The sequence below is a fragment of the Hyla sarda genome, chromosome 9 (assembly GCF_029499605.1).
Source record: "Hyla sarda isolate aHylSar1 chromosome 9, aHylSar1.hap1, whole genome shotgun sequence".
NCBI lineage: Eukaryota > Metazoa > Chordata > Amphibia > Anura > Hylidae > Hyla > Hyla sarda.
In genome coordinates, this window is record NC_079197.1 from 89,484,748 (window position 1) to 89,504,269 (window position 19,522).

Consider the following 19,522-nt stretch of genomic DNA (forward strand, 5'->3'; position numbering starts at 1 on the left):
ACTGCAGGTACTAATACTCCCAACATGGAGCACACTCTGCTCCATGCTGGGAGCTGTAGTACCTGCATTAATAGACATATCGCAGCGAGTGTAACTTCTGACACCCACTGCGATCTGTCTATTAATGCAGGTACTACAGCTCCCAGCATGGAGCAGAGTGTACTCCATGTTGGGAGTAGTAGTACTTGTAGTAAAGGAAAGATCACTGCGGGTATCACTCCTGACACCTGCTGTGATGCTCCTGTACAATGTATGGATGCGGCGGCCGCTCTCCTATGGTCCCCTGGACGGCCGTATATATACATACACATATTCCTATTTCTCACAGAGAGCTGTGATTGGCTGGAACCATCTGGCCAATCACAGCTCTGCGAGAAATATTAATATGTGTACATATACGTGAGTGCAGGGAACACTAGAAGAGCGGCCACCGCATCTATACATTATACAAGAGGATCGCAAGGGACCCCGGTGATCTGTCAATTAGTACAGGTAACTACTACTCCCATCATGGAATAGTGTGTTCCATGCTGGGAGTAGTAGTACTACCTAAAAAATGTTTTTAAAAAAGTGAAAAACACGCACACACTACATTTTTATTATTGTCAGCTACATTTTTAGTGCTTTACCCGCTCACATAAATTGATCCCTGTTTAAAAATGTATAAACATTTCATAATAAAATGGATACATTTCGTTAGATACAATTTTTTCCATCACTACTGTATGTTTTTTATTATCTTTTTATTATTAGAATTAATTCTTTACGTTCATTTATGGATAACTAATTCATTCGCTATTTACCGCATGCATTCGGTCAATAATGAATGCATTCGTTATTTTGCTATTCGTATTATCATAGCTATTTGGGAATGTTCAAAATATGTTTTCGTGCATTCGGATTGGTCTGAATGCCCGAAAACGGTAAAATTCGGTAAATTAGACATTCGTGCCGAACCGAATTCCACATGTCTACTGCCCGGTTGGTTTACTTTGCACCAGTCATCACACATAAGCCAATACGTATTATGATCCATATGCATTACCCTGACACTGGCCTTGAATCCATTAACAGGCAAAGCACTTTGAGTTTGTGGTTTTTTAATATTTTAATATTGTCCTTACAGTATTGTATATATGTTCATGTTTTGTTTGTGTAATAAACATTTTTCACTGTGTTACATATGAAGCTTTACCTAAATTCGAAGAGGATGGTCATCTATCATCCATTTTTATTTTTATTTATATATATATTCTTTTTTTTTTTTAGGATGGGTTCATACTTCAATATTTGATCAGTCTTTTTTTTTATTTTTTTTATGGCGCTTTGGAAGGCATTTTAACATAACAGTGTTTTCTATGCTGATTGTCAGCCCCCTAAGGCTAGGTTCACACTGTGGAATTTCTGCCGGAGATGAAGCCGGCGGCACTAGGACCGTGCAGACTACATTGCCGTCCCCATAGATGGCAATGTATTTCTGAGCAGATCTCCCAAAAGATCCACCCAGAAATGCATTGCAGTCTATGGGGGCAGTAATGCAGTCTGCTCGGTCCTAGTGCCGCCGGCTTCATCTCTGGCAGAAATTCTGCCCAGAAATTCCACAGTGCGAAACTAGCCTTTGGGTCTATGCACATGGCAGAATTTCCGCTTGCAGAATTCTGCCTCAAATTAAAGCCCGTAGATGTCTATGGGATTCCGCACTCCCATTCACACTTCTGAATTTCCGCTTGCGGAACTCTGCAAGCGGAAAATCAGAAGTGTGAATGGGAGTGCGGAATCCCATAGAAGTCTATGGACTTTAATTTGAGGCAGAATTCTGCAAGTGGAAATTCTGCTGTGCAAATAGACCATTAAGGCTAGGATCAGACTGCGGAATGTCTGGGCAGAAAATTTCCGCCCGGAGATTCTGAGTTCCGCCTGGACCGCGCGGACCGCGCGGACACTGCAGTCTCCCATAGACTGCAATGTGTTCCGCGAGGAATTCCGCCTGAAGAAAGAGCACCGCCTTTCTTCAGGCGGAAATTTCTAAGCGGATTTACTAAGCGGATTTTCCGCTTCACAAATTCCGAAGTGTGAATTTGTGAACGGAAAACCATTCACTACACTAGACATTTTAGCAAGCGGAATTTCTGACGAAAATTTTACGACTGAATTTCTGTCGGAAATTCCGTAGTCTGAACCTAGCCTAAAGGCTAGGTTCACACTAGGCTAGGTTCCACTTTGAAATTGCAGGCAGAAATTCCACTTACTAAAATGTATAGTAGAATGAATGGGTTTCCGTTCACAAATTCATATTTTGGAATTTGTGAACGGAAAGTCTGCTTTAAAATTTCCGCCTGAAGACTGGTGTTGCTCATTCTTCAGGCAGAAATACTTGTGGGGCACATTAAAGTCTATTGGAGACTGCAGTGTCCGTGTGGTCCTATCGCCGACTGATTCAGGCGGCGCTGGCTGCACTCGGCATCTCCGGTCGGAAATTTTTTGCCCGGAGATTCTGCAGTGTGAACCCAGCTTTACACTCACTGCAGAGCTGACCCAGGTCTGCTAATACCTATCAGCACCTGCAGCCACTGCTACCCAGTAATCACATGATAGCGATAGAAGAAGCGGGAATGCATCACGGTTGCCTCCTGCACTGTATACAGCATTCTGGGTGTGACCACAGGGATGGTAATAAACTGCCTCTGCCTTCTCTCCAGAAAGCATAAACTTTAAAACAGAAAAGAGGCTGAGCTTTCCATGGGGTGGTATTGCTGGGTTCTAGGTGTGTTCGTGTTGGAACAAATATAGCAAAAATTGCTCACCTTAGATTGTTGTCTAAGGACCACAGATCCTGTGTCCGTCGGTATCCAGGGGAGTGGTGCTGCTTTTCCGGGGTCGGTGTGGAGGAAACTCCAAGCCGATGGTAATGTGGAGACTAGAGCAGAAAAAAGAAACAGAAAACCGGAATAATAGCGCAATCCACTTCGATGTTGGTTTCAAATAAACATCTTCTTTATTAAAGCCAAATCACAAAGCGTTTCAAGGCTTGCATATGCCTCTTCCTCAGGTAAAAAAAACAGGCTTACCCAGTTTTTTTTTTACCTGAGGAAGAGGCATGTGCAAGCCTCGAAACACGTTGTTTTCTGCTTTCTCTCCAGAGAGTCTATCTGCCTCTTTCAGACTCTTACCAATAGCTGCAGACACGGCAAGACATTCAGGAACATCCTTGCAAAGCTGGAGGTTTGAAGATGTCAATAGGTTATAGGGGTATCCAGGAATAGAAAAAACAGATTTATTTATTTATTTTTCCTCCAAAAACAGCACCACACCTGTCCTTAGGTTGTGTGTGGTATTACAACTGAGAACAGGTGTGGTGATGTTTCTGGAAGAAATCTGCTCTGTTTTTCTAATCCTGGGTAACCCCTTCAGGGTAGGCTCACACGTAGTGTATTTGACGCTGCACATCTTTATATAATAAATATACGTTTATTGCGCAATGGAAGCGGGGACGGCTTGCAACGCTCCCCTGCCGCCTCAATATTACCTGCTCTGCCCCTCTCTCTAAGAAGATGCAAAACTATTCACACTCACATGAATAGCAAAGCTGTGCCATAGAACTAGAAGAATAAAGACATATAACTCTGTAAGTACTACATCAATTCACATAAGTGACCCTCATTGTAACACTGGTCACCGGCACTATAACAAAGTATACTGGACTTAGTGCGGTTGAAAAGTCGGTCAATATCTCTTTAAACTACACTGTGAATTTTTTTTTTTTCTAATTTTAAAGGAAAGAAAGTAGGAAAAATATTGAAAGCATAGAAAATAGAACCACATGCAATAAGCATTGATTTAGTGATATTGGGGGAGATTTATGAAAACCTGTGCAGAGAAAAAGTGATGCAGTTACCCATAGCAACCAACCATAATTTTCAGAGGCTTTTTAAAAAATGAAAGAAGCCATCTGATTGGTTGCTATGGGCAACTGCTCCCCTTTTTCCTCTGCACAGGTTTTGATAAACCACTATAATTGAGCTCAATGATTAGTGCTGAGGTCTTGTAGGGGGGCACATTGGGTGCACTGGGGATAATTTGGGTAAAAGTAGGGAACAGAGGCAAAACTCGAGTCCTATAGGTCCCAGGACATATTTAGCATTTCCCCTGGGGTAAGATAAATAATACTATTTAGGACACTATGGGGGATTTATCAAGCATTGTGTAGCTGTTTTCTGGCAAATTTTACACTATTGTTTCCTGTTTTTGACGTTGTAGACACGTTTATCATGTTTCTAAGTTTTCGCTGTGCTTATTACTTTTTCATTTTTGTCCTAGCATAAGAAGGCATGATTTAAGTGTCATGGGTATTTCAACATATTATATGCAAGTAATCTGTTTGCATGACCCAAATCCACACATAATAAGAGACTTAAAAACCACATAACAAAGTGCACTAAAAATTGTGCAAAGTTATTTGCAGGGAAATGATACATTTTGTGTACCGTATTTATTGTTGTATAACAGGCACTTTTTAGGCTAAAATTTTTAGCCTAAAGTCTACCTGCGTGTTATACCCCAATAACCCGCTGCAGTTCAATGATTTAAAGCGGGCACTTTAAATCATTGAACTGCAGCGGCTTTGCAGGTGCAGAGACCTGCCGTCGCTGCCAGCTTCTCTGCCCCTGCCTGTCCTAGGGTCTAGAGCCCTGCTGCCGGCCCTTCTCTCCCCCTGGCTATCTGCGCCGCTGCCCGTTCTCTCCCCCTGACTATCGGTGCCGGCACCCCATTGCCGGCACCGATAGCCAGGGGAGAGAAGCGGCGCCGGCAATGGGGCAACGGCGCCGACAGACGGGGGAGAGAAGGGGCAGCGGCACCCATTGCCGGCGCCGCTGCCCCGTTGCCTCCCCCATCCCTGGTTGTATAATTACCTGTTGCCGGGGTCTGGTCCGCGCTGCTTCAGGCCTCCAGTGTGCGTCCCCTGCTTCATTGCTATGCGCTGCGAGACGCAATGACGTAACTCATCATTGCGCCGCGCAGTGCAGTACATAGCAACGACGCAGGGGACGCACACCGGAGGCCTGAAGCAGCGCGGACCCGACCCCGGCAACAGATAACTATACAACCGGGGATGGGGGAGGCAACGGGGCAGCGGCGCAGGCAATGGATGCTGCTGCCCCTTCTCTCCCGCTGGCTATCGGCGCCGCTGCCCAATTGCCGGCGCCGCTTCTCTCCCCCTGGCTATCGGTGCCGGCAATGGGGTGCCGGCACGATAAACAGGGGGAGAGAACGGGCAGAGGTGCAGATAGCCAGCGGGAGAGAAGCGGCGGCAGCAGGGCTCTAGACCCAGGAAAGGCAGGGAGAGAGAAGCGGGCAGCGAAGGCCTCTCTCCCCCTGCCTTTCCTGGGGGCTTCTGCGGGGTCAGAAACAGTGTATCGGGGTATATACATGCACACACACGCACCCTCATTTTACCAAGGATATTGGGGTAAAAAACAGTTTTTTACCCAAATATCCTTGGTAAGCTGAGGGTGCGTGTTATAGGCCGGTGCGTGGTATACCCCGATAAATACGGTAATTAAAACTGGCATGAAGAAGAAAGGGCGAGCTCCCCCCCCCAAAAAAGGGGGGGGGGGTAAAAAGCACAAATAATAAATTCCCCCTTTGTTTTCAATTTATGTTGTAAACCAGAAGTGTATAACATATCCTATTAACTGATGCCTATTTATTTTACTAATACAACTTTGTACTGTAGCTACCATATTATGGTGGACTGGGGGTGGAGGTCACAGGTGAGCAGGTCCACCGGCCTTTCCTGTAACCCTCTTGCTCCCCCTTCTGCCATACAGACATCTCCCTCCTGTGCCCACCACTAGTGTCGCTGACAGGCTTCTTACCTGTCTTTTGCTGGCTGCCCATGAGACTTCCCTGCTCTACTATCTGATCAAGTGTTTCCCAACCAACGTTTATGTTTAATACGGTTTTTCACCCAGACCAAAAACCATGGTAGGCTACGGTTTTGGTTACGGGAAAAAAAAAAAACTGATAAAACCGTTCAGGATGTAAAACAGACACAACCGGATGCTTACGGTTTTCAATTTGAAAATGTATACAGGAACTGTATTGCAAAAATGTGTTGTGAACCCAGCTTTACTTCTCCAAAAGACAACCTCTTTGAGAAGACCACCCTCATATCCAGAGCAGATTTTGTGTCATTACATTTCAGACCACCATACAATATATATAGTGGTCTTATTTTAAGAAGACCACCCCCATAGAAAACTAATTTAAAATGGAATTTTGGGTGGTCTTCTCATAGAGGTTTCACTGTATTTTTTTAGAACAAAACATAATCATCTAATGAAAATAAAGACACAGACACAATAATGTAGAGTGGAAAAAATGACATTTTATTTTAGTTCTAGTAGGGGGATACTGGGGATACTGCAAATTTCAGAAATGTGTGTTATGTTTTATTTTGCTATGTGTGCAATATAAATGTATACGCAAAGCCTTATTATATACTGTGTTGATCCAAAGGAAGGCGAAAACCCCCTTGAGGAAAGAGCCAATTATCCTTATGTAAGGGGGGAAAATTCCTTCCTGACCCCTACCTAATATGGCGATCGGAACAAGTCCCAGGATCAAAAGCCAGTACCTGACCTATCTAATATGGAAAACTAATATGTATTATTTTATATAAAATCTTCATACATTATACTATTTTTATTATTTATTTTTATACATTGCTATTTGTGGGAATGTTTCCTAATTATGGCCGAGATGATCCCGAGGAAGGCAAAAACCCCTTGAGGAATAAGCCAATTGTCCTCAAAGGGGAAAAATTCCTTCCTGACCCCAAATATGACGATCGGAACAAGTCCCAGGATCAAAGCCGATATCTACCCCTATCTGTTGTGTGTGTCTGTGTGTATGTGTCTATACTATCTATATATGTACCTGTGTGTATATTTCTATCTACCTATATGTGTGTGATGTATGTGTGATGATGTGTGATACTTACCGGCCTGTGCTGAGGTGTTACGAGCACAGGCCTCTCCTGGGTTCAGAGGGTCTTCAGAAGGTGCCAGATATTGATGGATGTAGAGCTAAGATCCAGGGTAACATCTTGATGGAAATCTGCAGCACTCAGATGGTAGAGATGGCACAGAGCTCTGGGCCGTGGGCTGATCCTACCATTCCCAGCTTGGAGCTATGAAAGAAAATCCTTCCAAGGGGTGAAGAGCTGTCTCTACCTCTGGCCACGGCAGGTTTTCCTTCTTCAGAGATGCCTTGAATGGTGTAAATGGTGGCTGTGCTCTCCTCTGCTCCAGTTCCTCCCAGTTGATGGTGGTGAAGAATGGGTGGTCTCTGATGTTCCTGTACACACCAAGCCGCCTCTCAGGATTCTTGCGCAGCAGTTGCTTGATCAGATGTTTCAGGTCAGCAGGGAGCCAAGATGGAATATTAGGCTTCTCTCTGGTGATGGAATTGCGAGCCATTTCTCTGTTGCAGCCAAAGTAGAATGGGGACCGTCCTGCTGACATCCGGGATACAACAATCCCCAGGCTCCACCAGTCAACTGCTGCATAGTAGTTCTTCCTCTGGAGCACCTCTGGGGCCATGTAAGGTAATGTGCCCGTCACTCCTTGGATCTTGTTGGAGAAGGTGACGCCATCTTGGGCAACTCCGAGATCTATGATGCGGATGTGTCCATCTTTATCCAGCATGATGTTATCTGGCTTGATATCTCTGCAATGAAAGAAGAAAAAAGATTGATAAATAAAAAACAAAAGCAAAATTAGGCAAAATTCACTGATGGAAATGTGATGTCCCAGTACAGGACATGGTCCTGCCCTACACTTAGGCCCTGTCAGGTTGAGTCCCTGTGTGACCTGGGGGCTCTCCTGCAGTGTCTCCCCTGCTGTTATTATAGTGTTATTTAATGTAATAGGATTATAGTCAGTATGTAATGTATAGTCAGTATAAAGGACCTTTGGAGGACTCCAGTAAATGTCTAAAGGACCTGTTATGTTTATGTTATCACATGTCACATGTTATGTTTATGTTATCACATGTTACCCAGAGGGCACCAGGTTAACACATGACCTGCAGCTTGACCAATGGGCTTTGGCTCAGCCCCCTCTATATAAGGTGATTACAATTCTCTCTCTTTTGCTCTTCAATCACTTTACTGAGACCAGCAAACACCAGAGATCTCAGTAGGGCTGCAACAATCATTCAATAAAATCAATGAAATTCGATAGCGGGATTCGTTATCAATGAATCCCATTATCGAATAATTGTTGGATTCGTTGTCTGGGCGCTGGCGGTTATAAGGCTGCTACGGGTGTGCGGTTAGATGCTAGGCTGCACCACCGCAGCCTCTGTTCAAGTCCCTGTCCCACCCTCTGCTGACCCACTGCTCACCAATCACGTGTGCTGCTGCTTCTCCCTTCCCCTTCCTGGCATAGTTCAAACTTCAAACTCTAAAATTCAAATTCCCTGCTGTTCTTGATGAGTGCAGGAGATTGCACTTGTGTAGTGTAACCATGGTGACCATACAGCTAAGAATATACCACTGTATGTGCAGGGAGGGAGAAGGAGGAAGGCTGTTAGGTCTATGTATATGTGTGATTGTGTGTATGCAGCAGAGTTAAGTATGTGATTGTGTGGATGTAGCAGAGTTGAGTGTGTGAGTGTGTGTGTATGTAGCAGAGCCGAGTGTGTGTAAGCAGCAGAGTTGAGTGTGTTATGTGTGTATGTCACAGAGCTGAGAGTGTGTGTGTATGTCACAGAGCTAAGTGTGTGTGTATGTAGCAGAGCTGAGTGTGTGAGTGTGTATATGAAGCAGAGTTGAGAGTGTGTATGCAGCAGAGTTGAATGTGTGTATGTAGCAGAGTTGAGTGTGAGATTGTGTGTATGTAGCAGAGCTGAGTGTGTGAGTGTGTTTGTAGAAGAGCTGAGTGTGTGAGTGTGTGTATGTAGCAGAGTTGAGTGTGTGATTGTGTATATGCAGCAGAGCTGAGTGTGTGATTGTTTAAATGTTGCAGGGCTAAGGGTGTGAGTGTGTATCTAGCAGAGATGAGTGTGTGTGTAGTCATGCTTGCACATAATCACACATTCAGCTCTGCTCCATACCCATGTCGCACACTAATTTCTGCTACCAGGGAGCCTCCAGTATGCCAAGTTTTGCAACACTTGGAGGCATTCTGGTTGGTAAACACTGATATAGAGGTAAGGGGACAGATTGTTCAGCAAAATGACATATTTTTTAAACCCAGACATTGCTCTGCACATACCACCATGTGTATAGCAATATATATATATATATATATATATATATATATATATATATATATGTGTGTGTGTGTGTGTGTGTATAGCAGTATATACACACTTCAGTACCATGGGTGCATGTGCAGAGCATTGCACCCTTATGTCTGATGGCTGTAGTACAGACACTAGGATGCAATGCTCTGCACATACCCCCATATGTATAGTAGTGTAAGTGTGTACTACATACACACTACTATACACATGGCAGTATGTGCAGAGCATTGCATCCTAGTGTCTGTACTACAGACAGTAAGAAGCAATGCTCTGCACATACACCCATGGGTAAAGCAGTGTGTATGTAGTATATATACTTCTATACACATGGAGGTTCACCCTTAAGTGTTTGTAGTACCACAGAATCTGTACTACAGACATGGGTCGGGTACAATGCTCTGCAGTCTGCACATACCCCCAAGTGTATAGGAGTGCTATATATAAAGTGTAAAGTAAAAAAAAAAATGTAAATAAACCATTCGCCCAATAAAAATTAGCCTCCGCTTTTCCTTTTGCTATACAATAAAAAGTAAAAAAAAAAAAAGTTTTTTTTACATATCTGATACTGCCACATGGGTAACTGTCTGAACTATTAAAATTAAATGTTAGTAAATCATAAAAATTTCACTTTAATAGTTTAGACAGTTACCCATGTGACAATATCAAATTTACACTGTTCGTAGAGAAAAAAAAAGTCGGCCACCCACCGGTATTCTTCTTAAGTTTTATTGATACTCACATAATAGTTACAGGAGAGGGGCAGTGTGTGGATGGGGGGGGGGGGGGGTACAGCAGGCAACGGTAGCCATTTCTCACAGGTTAGTGCTTCATCTGGCCTATATTCAGGTCTGGATTGCAGGTACATTTATTTAGGTATTAGACACACCTTCCTCCAATCACCTTAGACTCATTTCGAATCACGTGGTTAAAAACAATCACAACAAGGGAGACATAAGAGAGGAGTGATCAAGCATTAAAGTCATTCTGCCATATCTATTCTATTATTTAAACCCAAAGAGCCGGTGGCATTAGTTTTTATTATCCAGAGTGCTTCTCTTTTTAATAGTTTATTTTCCTTTCTAACTCCAGCTGAGGGGTAGACACGTTATAATCCTATAAATTTTAACACCTCTGATTTGCCATTGTGCGATTCTATTTCTTGGGATATAAGGCGAGGGGCGCCTTTTCTGTTGCGGATAGAATAAAAATGTTCTCTAATACGTGTGAACAGGTTTCTAATCATTTTGCCTGGAAGGCTTCAAATCTACAGTCATTCCAGTGAGTCAAGCCTATGTCCACTGTCACTATCCACAGCCTAGTCAAGCCTCAAGTCAATTTTACTACAAGTATAGCTGATCCCAGCAAGCTGCAAGGTCCTTCTGTGTTCCTGGCCACCTCTCTGGGATTCTGGCCTAGCTGTGAAGATAATAACACCTATCTGACCTCAGTAAAGCCTCTGTGAAAACATAACCTGGATGTGGACTCTCATTTTCACTGCCTTGCTATTGGAATAGCGGAGATGCCACTTGGGTGGTTCCGGTACCCAAAAACCACTCTGGAATCACGAACATTAGGGGTTAATAACACCTTGCCACTGGGGTCAATACCATCTTGCCCCATCCACCTACACCGCTACACCCTGTGGTCCTGCCATCACCGTGGGTCACCACAGAAAGTTGGGTGCATTATTTACAATATGACAAGGAGAAAGTTGTGGGGAAGTTATACATACCGGTGGACGATGTTCTGTCTGTGAAGGAACTGGAGGCCACATGCAATCTCAGTTGTGTAAAACCTTACTGTGTCGGTGTTCAGACTGCTGCACATTCTGAGCAAAGCCTCCAGGCTGCCGCCGGACAGATACTCGGTGATGAAGAAGGCATTGTCCTGAGACTGCTGTGCAGCATACAGGTGACACAGGAACGGGCAGTCTCGGGCCAGCATGAGTATCCGTTGCTCTCTCTGTAGGGTTGCTGCATTGTCCGCTGTTTTGGTGATTCCTTTGATGGCAACATAGTTGTTTTGGCCGGGGACTGATGCCAGGCCCACCTGAAAGAAACCAAAGGGAGCAATTGAGCAAATGAAAGAGTATGAGAAATATTATGTATTTACAATACCACATAGGTATAACTATGGGAAATATTATGTATTTCCAATACCACATAGGTATGACTAGAGCCAACTGTAGATAGGGACTGTGTGGTGATGGTCTGTTTTATTTCCATAGGTGCATCCTCATCACCAGCCGTTTTGGAGGGTAGATCAGGCTTTGGTGGTCTATGACTCCCTCTGCATAGATTAGCATCCCAAGTATGGGCCACTGCAAAAAACTTCTCACATATATTGACATCATGTTAGATAGACAACTGTGGTCTGATCCCCTGCTGCCCCACTTTTCTATGACATTGGACCCTCAGTTCTGGAGATCCCATGGGGTTCTCACTGTAGATGATATACATGACGGTACTGGATTTAGGGACTTTCAATATTTCCAAGATGATAAGGACATCCCTTGACAATCTTTTTATAAATACCTCCAGTTCAGACACGTATTCTTGCTACAATTCCCGGCTTCTTCCGCACCCTTCTCTCACTCCCCCATTATAGGTGTTTTTAAGTCACAAGGCCCTAGTGGCCTAATACCTGCTCTCTATACCACCCTGTTAAGTGCTAAGATGGAGGGGGATCCACTTCTAGTGGAGCCATGTTGTAAAGCACTCATCCCTGACTTGACTGAAGAGGAGTGGAGTGATGCTCTATCTTCTCACCTGTATGTTTCTCCCTCTATTAATAACAAACTCATCCAACTATGTATGCTCCATCAGTCTTACCTCACTCCAATTTGACTTGTCCGGATGGGCAGACGTTTGACCTCGGATTGTCATAGATGTGGTGCCGGTAAGTCATACTACCTGCATATGATGTGGTCCTGTCCAGCCATTAGTGATTTTTGGAATGGAGTTGTGCAATTTGTGGGAACCCTGGTGAATCGCCGGGTACAAATGGATAATAAACTGTGCCTTTTTGATGAGGAACAATGGAAGCACAGTGAAATTGATTTCCTTAGGGAGGTACTATTTTAGCCCCCAAGGCCATAACCCTGCGCTGGATGGATCCAAGAGTCCCAATCCTCTCTGGCTGGAAGGCTTTGGTTAATACGGCTGTGAATTATGAATATTTGGTCAATAAGCACTACAAGAACCCCTCCAAATTCTATAAAACATGGTCCTCATGTGGTGCTCCTCCACAAGCAAACTATACTGTTTCACGCTTCTTGGCTCTCAGGGATCAACTGAGCCCACCCCCGCCATGATCTCCCCTTTGCCATTCTTATGTACTCTCTTTTCTACCCCGTTAGATCTATTTGGAACCCGGTATTTTTCTCCAACACACCTCCCCCTTCCCACCTTGTGTGTCCTTCTCTCTATCTTCTCTCTATCTTGTTGTCAAGTGAGCGTTGTCTGTCTACATGTGTCATTTCTTGAGGCCCACTGTCTTGTGTCTGTCGCGTCTCATCTTGTGTTTTTGTCCTTGTTCAAGTTCCCACTTTTTCATGTATTGGAGTTTGCAATTGTTCAGATTAGGATGTCTATGTTCACCTCTTTTATTGCACCTGTTCACCTCACCTGACCTGCCGGTCAGGATTATGCAGTCTCCTGTTTTCATGCCTTATATTGTCTATGAGTCTGTTGTACATATACATTACAATAAAGTCAGTTAAAAAAAATCCCAACCCAAGTAACGATAAACAATTACGATCCCCCATATAAGGCCCCCTACCCCTGGCCAGAGTGCTTTTTTTCACTCCTGTGTTGGATAGTAGGATGGCTGCAGGCTCTTGTGTATATGTTTGTATTTAGCTTGGGCTGCGCTGCTCCTGCAGTGTGGTCCGGGCTCTGTTTTTGCCGGCTTCTGTGCTGTGGTGCGCTCTCGGCGCCGTGCGTGCACCCGGAAGTGCCTCATTTGACAACTTTCAGTTTTGGCTGGTGGTGTTTTTTTTTTTTTTTTCTGTTTTATAGACAGAAATCTTTTTCTCTCTTAGCGATCCCCTTCCCCTTCTTGTTGGGAAGGACAATCTATGTAGAAATTGTATTTTCTTATGCTGTCTTTTTGTTTTACAATTATACATTGTAGGGGGGGGGGGGCCAGGCTTAATATTTTTGGTGCCCTGGGCGCCTAATTAAACTGGCTCTGCCACCATTGCAGCCTCTTGCTGCTATATTGGCTCTAGGGTACAGTTCACTAGTGATCTGTTTGCTGTTTGTTCTATTGTCTTAATACCTTTTCTAGGTATTTTTCACTTTTCTGCTTTGCAGTTGTTTATTAGTATTCAATCTTTTTTTCCCCTCTCTTCCAGATGGCTTCTCTACCGTGTAGTGATCTGCACCCTGGCCGTAAATCCACGTCCAAAAGATGTCATCTTACCTGTGTGGATTGTGGAACCCTGTTGCCGGACTCCTACGAGTTTAATAGGTGTCCTGGGTGTTGTCCACCTCCTATTCCTGCTGAACCTACTGTTCAGGCCACTTTTTTTGGATGAAGGAGTTCATGGGAAACTCCAATAGGGTACGTTCACACATACACAGATTTGATGCGTAGCATTTGATGCACAGGATTTTCTGCTGCAGATTTCAATGTAAACTAAATGACTGAGCACATCTTCTAATCTGCAGTTACAAATACTGCGCATCAAATCTGCACAGGATCCTGTATGTCTGAATGTATCCTTATGGACATTAAAAATATGCTTTCCACAAAGAAAGTTAGAATGTCTTTTTCTACTCCTATGCCTACGGCGGGATATTCCATTGTGCCTGTTGAAGATCATTAAGCTAGCTTTGGAGAGGAGGATGTTTCCTTTCTCTTTCCTGCTGAGAAAACGCAAAGGCTATTATGATGCATCTGGTCGGGGGACCAGGATGGTGATCAAGGGGAAACTCCAGCATCCACCTCTAGGGGGCCAAGGGCTTTCAAAGTGGAGAAGTCACTATGGAAACCTTTGCTTACTGAGTGGAAGAATATGGAGAAAGCTGCCGTTCTCACAAAGAGATGTAAAATGATGTTTCATGTAAGAAAAAGAGATGGACCTGTGGGTACCACCAACAAATGTGGACATGGTATTGCCAAATTATCCAAAAGGACTTTGGGTCCCTCTGACCATGGAAGTAATCTTCAGGATCCTCTGGACAGAAAAGCAGAGTATACCCTACGGCACAACTATTCGACAGCCTCTACGTCCACCTCTGTGGCTATTGCCAAATCTGAAGTGGCCAATTTTGTTCAGACCCTCTTATTCCGGATACAGTCAGACATTGATGGAGGAATCGCCAGATATTCTTCCATCAATAATTCAAGAGGCGGCCGTCACGCCCCCTCCCATAGAATTGCATTGAGGGGGCGGGGCGTGACATCACATGGGGCAGAGTCACGGCGTCACGATACTTAGGCCCCATGGTCGTAAAGCTTCACACTCGGAGCCTCCAGTGCTGTGGAGAGCTCACACAGGTGGGTAAAAAATGATAGATTGCGGGGGTCCCCAGCGGTGGTACCCCCATGATCAGACATTTTCTCCCCTTTCCTTTGGATATGGGATAAGATGTCTTAGGGCCGGAGTATCCCTTTAACCCACCCGTCAAGGGAGATCTCAACCGAGTGGTGGATTCAGGTGAATGGTTCCTGAACTTGGACATCTTCAAGAAGATTATGCTACATGAAGTATGCCAGAGATTGATTTTATGACAACTCATCTAAATGCCAAAATGAGCAGGTTCTGCTCCCTGTGCAGGGAAAACAATTTTGAGGCGATAGACGCTTTGTCCATTCTATGAAGGTTCAGGCTGGCCTACATATTCCCTCCTATTTCCATGAGACCAAGCATATTGGTGAAAATAAGGCAGGACCAAACCTCAATGACTGCCATCATGCCATTTTGGCCAAAGAAGTCATGGTTTACCTAGCTCAGATGAGCCGAGGGACCTATTGGTGACTTCATCTAACACCGGACCTGCTGTATCAGGACATAGGTCCCTGCGAAAATCTGACAGAACTCAGTCTGACAACATGGAGATTAACAGGTCCTTACTAGAAGCTAGTGGACTTTCTAAGGATGTCTTGGGAACTATTGCACATTTCAGGGCGGAGACAACCAACAAGGCTTACGCCAAAATAAACTGGATTTTTCTGCAGTGGTGTGTCGCTAAAGAGTTTGTAGCCTCAGAATAACATTTTAGGGTGCGTTCCCACAGGGCGTATACGCAGCGTATTTGACGCTGCGCAAAATGTATGGCAGCAGCGGGAAATACGCTGCGTATCCCTTGCTCACTATACACACAGGGCTTTCCGGCGGCAGCCCTATGTGTGTAGTGAGTTTTGGAGGCGGGGCCGTGTGCCGGCGTATCTGTGACGCGTGGCTCCGCCTCCAAAACTCACTACACACGTAGGGCAGTCGCCGGAAAGCCCTGTGTGTATAGTGAGCAGGGGATACGCAGCGTATTTCCCGCTGCTGCCATACATTTTGCGCAGCGTCAAATACGCTGCGTATACGCCCTGTGGGAACGCACCCTTAACATAAATGTGTTTTCCCTTAGTCCTAACAGCAGCACACAAATGTCCAATCCTTATTTGTTTGTTCTTGCTATAAAACACTCTGGCCAGGGGGAGAGGGCCATAATTGTTTTATGGGTGACCAAATTATTGTTACTTGGGCTGGAATTTTTATAAATTTTCATCTGTCCTGCCGGCTACACAGAGGAGAAACCCCCCACCTGTGGTTCTGTTAGGACTAAGAGAAAACAGATATACGTTAAAAATGTACGCTTTGTGGCAAAAACATTTAAAGAAAACAGCAATTTTGTAACGTTTGGGGGGGGGGGTTGTTTATAGACAGTGCACTTTACAGTACAACTGACAGGTTATCTTCATTCTGTGGGTTAATATGATTAAAATGATACCCATGTTTACTGCTTTTCTATTATTGTACTGCTTTTAACAGAAATCTAATTTTTTTAACCCCTTAAGGACTTAGCCCTTTTTCACCTTAAGGACTCGGATGTTTTTTGCAATTCTGACCACTGTCACTTTAAACATTAATAACTATGGAATGCTTTTAGTCATCATTCTGATTCCGAGATTGTTTTTTTGGGACATATTCTACTTTAACATAGTGGTAAAATTTTATGGTAACTTGCATCCTTTCTTGGTGAAAAATCCCCAAATTTGATGAAAAAAATGAAAACTTAGCCTTTTTCTAACTTTGAACTGCTTGTAAGGAAAATGGATATTCAAAATAAAAAAAAATTGGTTAACATATGCAATATGTCTACTTTATGTTTGCATCATAAAATTTATGAGTTTTTACTTTTGGAAGACACCAGAGGGCTTCAAAGTTCAGCAGCAATTTTCCAATTTTTCACAACATTTTCAAACTCGATATTTTTCAGGGACCAGTTCAGTTTTGAAGTGGATTTAAAGGGTCTTCATATTAGAAATACCCCATAAAAGACCCCATTATAAAAACTAAACCCCCCAAAGTATTCAAAATGACATTCAGTCAGTGTTTTAACCCTTTAGGTGTTTCACAGGAATAGCAGCAAAGTGAAGGAGAAAATTCACAATCTTCATTTTTTACACTCACATGTTCTTGTAGACCCAATTTTAGAATTTTTGCAAGTGGTAAAAGGAGAAAAATTTTACTTGTATTTGTTACCCAATTTCTCTCGAGTAAGCACATACCTCATATGTCTATGTAAAGTGTTCGGCGGGCGCAGTAGAGGCTCAGAAGGGAAGGAGCGACAAGGGGATTTTGGAGAGAACATTTTTCTGAAATGATTTTTGGAGGTATGTCACCTTTAGGAAGCCCCTAGGGTGTCAAAACAGCAAAAAAAAAATAAAAAAAAAACACGGCATACCATTTTGGAAACTAGACCCCTCGGGAATTGTAAGATGGGATAAAGTGAGCCTTAATACCCCACAAGTGTTTCATGACTTTTGCAAATGTAAAAAAAAAAAAAAAAAAAATCACCTAAAATGCTTTTTCCCCCAAAAATGTTACATTTTTAAAAAGGGTAATAGCAGAAAATACCACCCAAAATTTGAAGCCCAATTCAGAAGACACTACAGGTCTCAGAAGAGGAGTAGTCATATTTGGCTTTTTGAAAGCAAATTTTGCTCTGGGGGCATGTCGCATTTAGGAAGCCCCTAGGGTGCCAGGACAGCAAAAAAAAAAAAAAAAAAAAAAAAAAAACACATGGCATACTATTTTGGAAACCAGACCCCTTGGGGGAATGTAACAAGGGGTTAAGTGAACCTTTATACCCCACAGGTCTTTTGCATATGTAAAAAAAAAAAAAAATTTTTACCTAAAATGCTTGTTTTCCCAAAAATTTTACATTTTTAAAAAGGGTAATAGCAGAAAATACCCCCCAAAATTTGTAACACAATTTCTCCTGAGTACAGCGATACCCCATATGTGGCCCTAAACTGTTGCCTTGAAATACGACAGGGCTCCAAAGTGAGAGCGCCATGCTCATTTGAGGCCTAAATTAGGGACTTGCATAGGGGTGGACATAGGGGTATTCTACGCCAGTGATTCCCAAACAGGGTGCCTCCAGCTGTTGTAAAACTCCCAGCATGCCTGGACAGTCAGTGGCTGTCTGGTAATACTGGGAGTACTTGTTTTGCAACAGCTGGAGGCTCCGTTTTGGAAACAGTGGTGTACCAGACGTTTTTCATTTTTATTGGGGAGGGGGGCTGTGTAGGGGTATGTGTATATGTAGTGTTTTTTACTTTTTATTTTATTTTGTGTTAATGTAGTGTAGTGTTTTTAGGGTACAGTCACACGGGTGGGGGTTCACAGTAGTTTCTCGCTGGCAGTTTGAGCTGCGGCAGAAAATTTGCCGCAGCTCAAACTTGCAGCCGGATACTTACTGTAAACCTCCGCCCATGTGAGTGTACCCTATGCGTCCACATAGGGGAGGGAGGAACATCCAGCTGTTGCAAAACTACAACTCCCAGCATGCGCTGACAGACTGTACATGTTGAGAGTTTTAGTTTTGTAACAGCTGTAGGCACACTGGTTATGTATCACTGAGTTTGTGACCTAACTCAGTGTTTCACAACCAGTGTGCCTCCAGCTGTTGCAAAACTACAACTCCCAGCATGTATGGTGCATGCTGGGAGTTGTAGTTTGCAACAGCTGGAGGCACACCGGTCGTGAAACACTGAGTTAGGTAAAAAAAAAAACTCTGAGTTTCACAACCAGTGTGCCTTCAGCTGTTGCAAAACTACAACTCTCAGCAGTCACCGACAGCCAGCGGGCATGCTGGGAGTTGTAGTTATGCAACCAGCAGATCCACCACTACAACTCCCAGCATGCACCCCTACACAGCCCCCCTCCCCTCCCCAATAAAAATGAAAAACGTCTGGTACGCCACTGTTTCCAAAACGGAGCCTCCAGCGGTTGCAAAACTACAACTCCCAGCATGCACTGATAGACCGTACATGCTGGGAGTTGTAGTTTTGCAACAGCTGGATTCCCCCCCCAATGTCAACATACAGGGTACACTCACATGGGCGGAGGATTACAGTAAGTATCCGGCTGCAAGTTTGAGCTGCGTCAAATTTTCTGCCATAGCTCAAACTGCCAGCGAGAAACTACTGTGAACCCCCGCCCGTGCGACTGTACCCTAAAAACACTACACTAACACAAAATAAAATAAAAAGTAAAAAACACTACATATACACATACCCCTATACAACCCCCCTCCCCAATAAAAATGAAAAACATCTGGTACGCCACTGTTTCCAAAACGGAGCCTCCAGCTGTTGCAAAACAACTACTCCCAGTATTGCCAGATAGCCGTTGACTGTCCAGGCATGCTGGGAGTTTTACAAGAGCTGGAGGTACCCTGTTTGGGAATCACTGGCGTAGAATACCCCTATGTCCACCCCTATGTCCACCCCTATGCAAGTCCCTAATTTAGGCCTCAAATGCGCATGGCGCTCTCACTTTGGAGCCCTGTCGTATTTCAAGGCAACAGTTTAGGGCCACATATGGGGTATCGCCGTACTGGGAGAAATTGGGCTTCAAATTTTGGGGGGTATTTTCTGCTATTACCCTTTTAAAAAATGTAAAATTTTTGGGAAAACAAGCATTTTAGGTAAAAAAAATATATATTTTTTTACATATGCAAAAGTCGTGAAACACCTGTAG

At 43.8% G+C, this 19,522-nt stretch overlaps 1 protein-coding gene across 1 annotated transcript in view; it reads right to left on the reverse strand.

Moving 5' to 3' along the window:
* Nucleotides 1-6,381: 6,381 nt before the first annotated feature.
* LOC130291272 (protein kinase C delta type-like) overlaps nucleotides 6,382-19,522 on the reverse strand; it is a 171,828-nt gene continuing 158,687 nt past the window's right edge. The window contains exons 5-6 of the mRNA XM_056539851.1: nucleotides 11,045-11,361; nucleotides 6,382-7,731 (exon numbers count right to left, since the gene is read on the reverse strand). Of these exons, the coding sequence (XP_056395826.1) occupies nucleotides 7,173-7,731; nucleotides 11,045-11,256 (771 nt within the window). The 5' untranslated portion in view covers nucleotides 11,257-11,361 and the 3' untranslated portion in view covers nucleotides 6,382-7,172. The remainder of the gene's footprint in view (nucleotides 7,732-11,044; nucleotides 11,362-19,522) is intronic.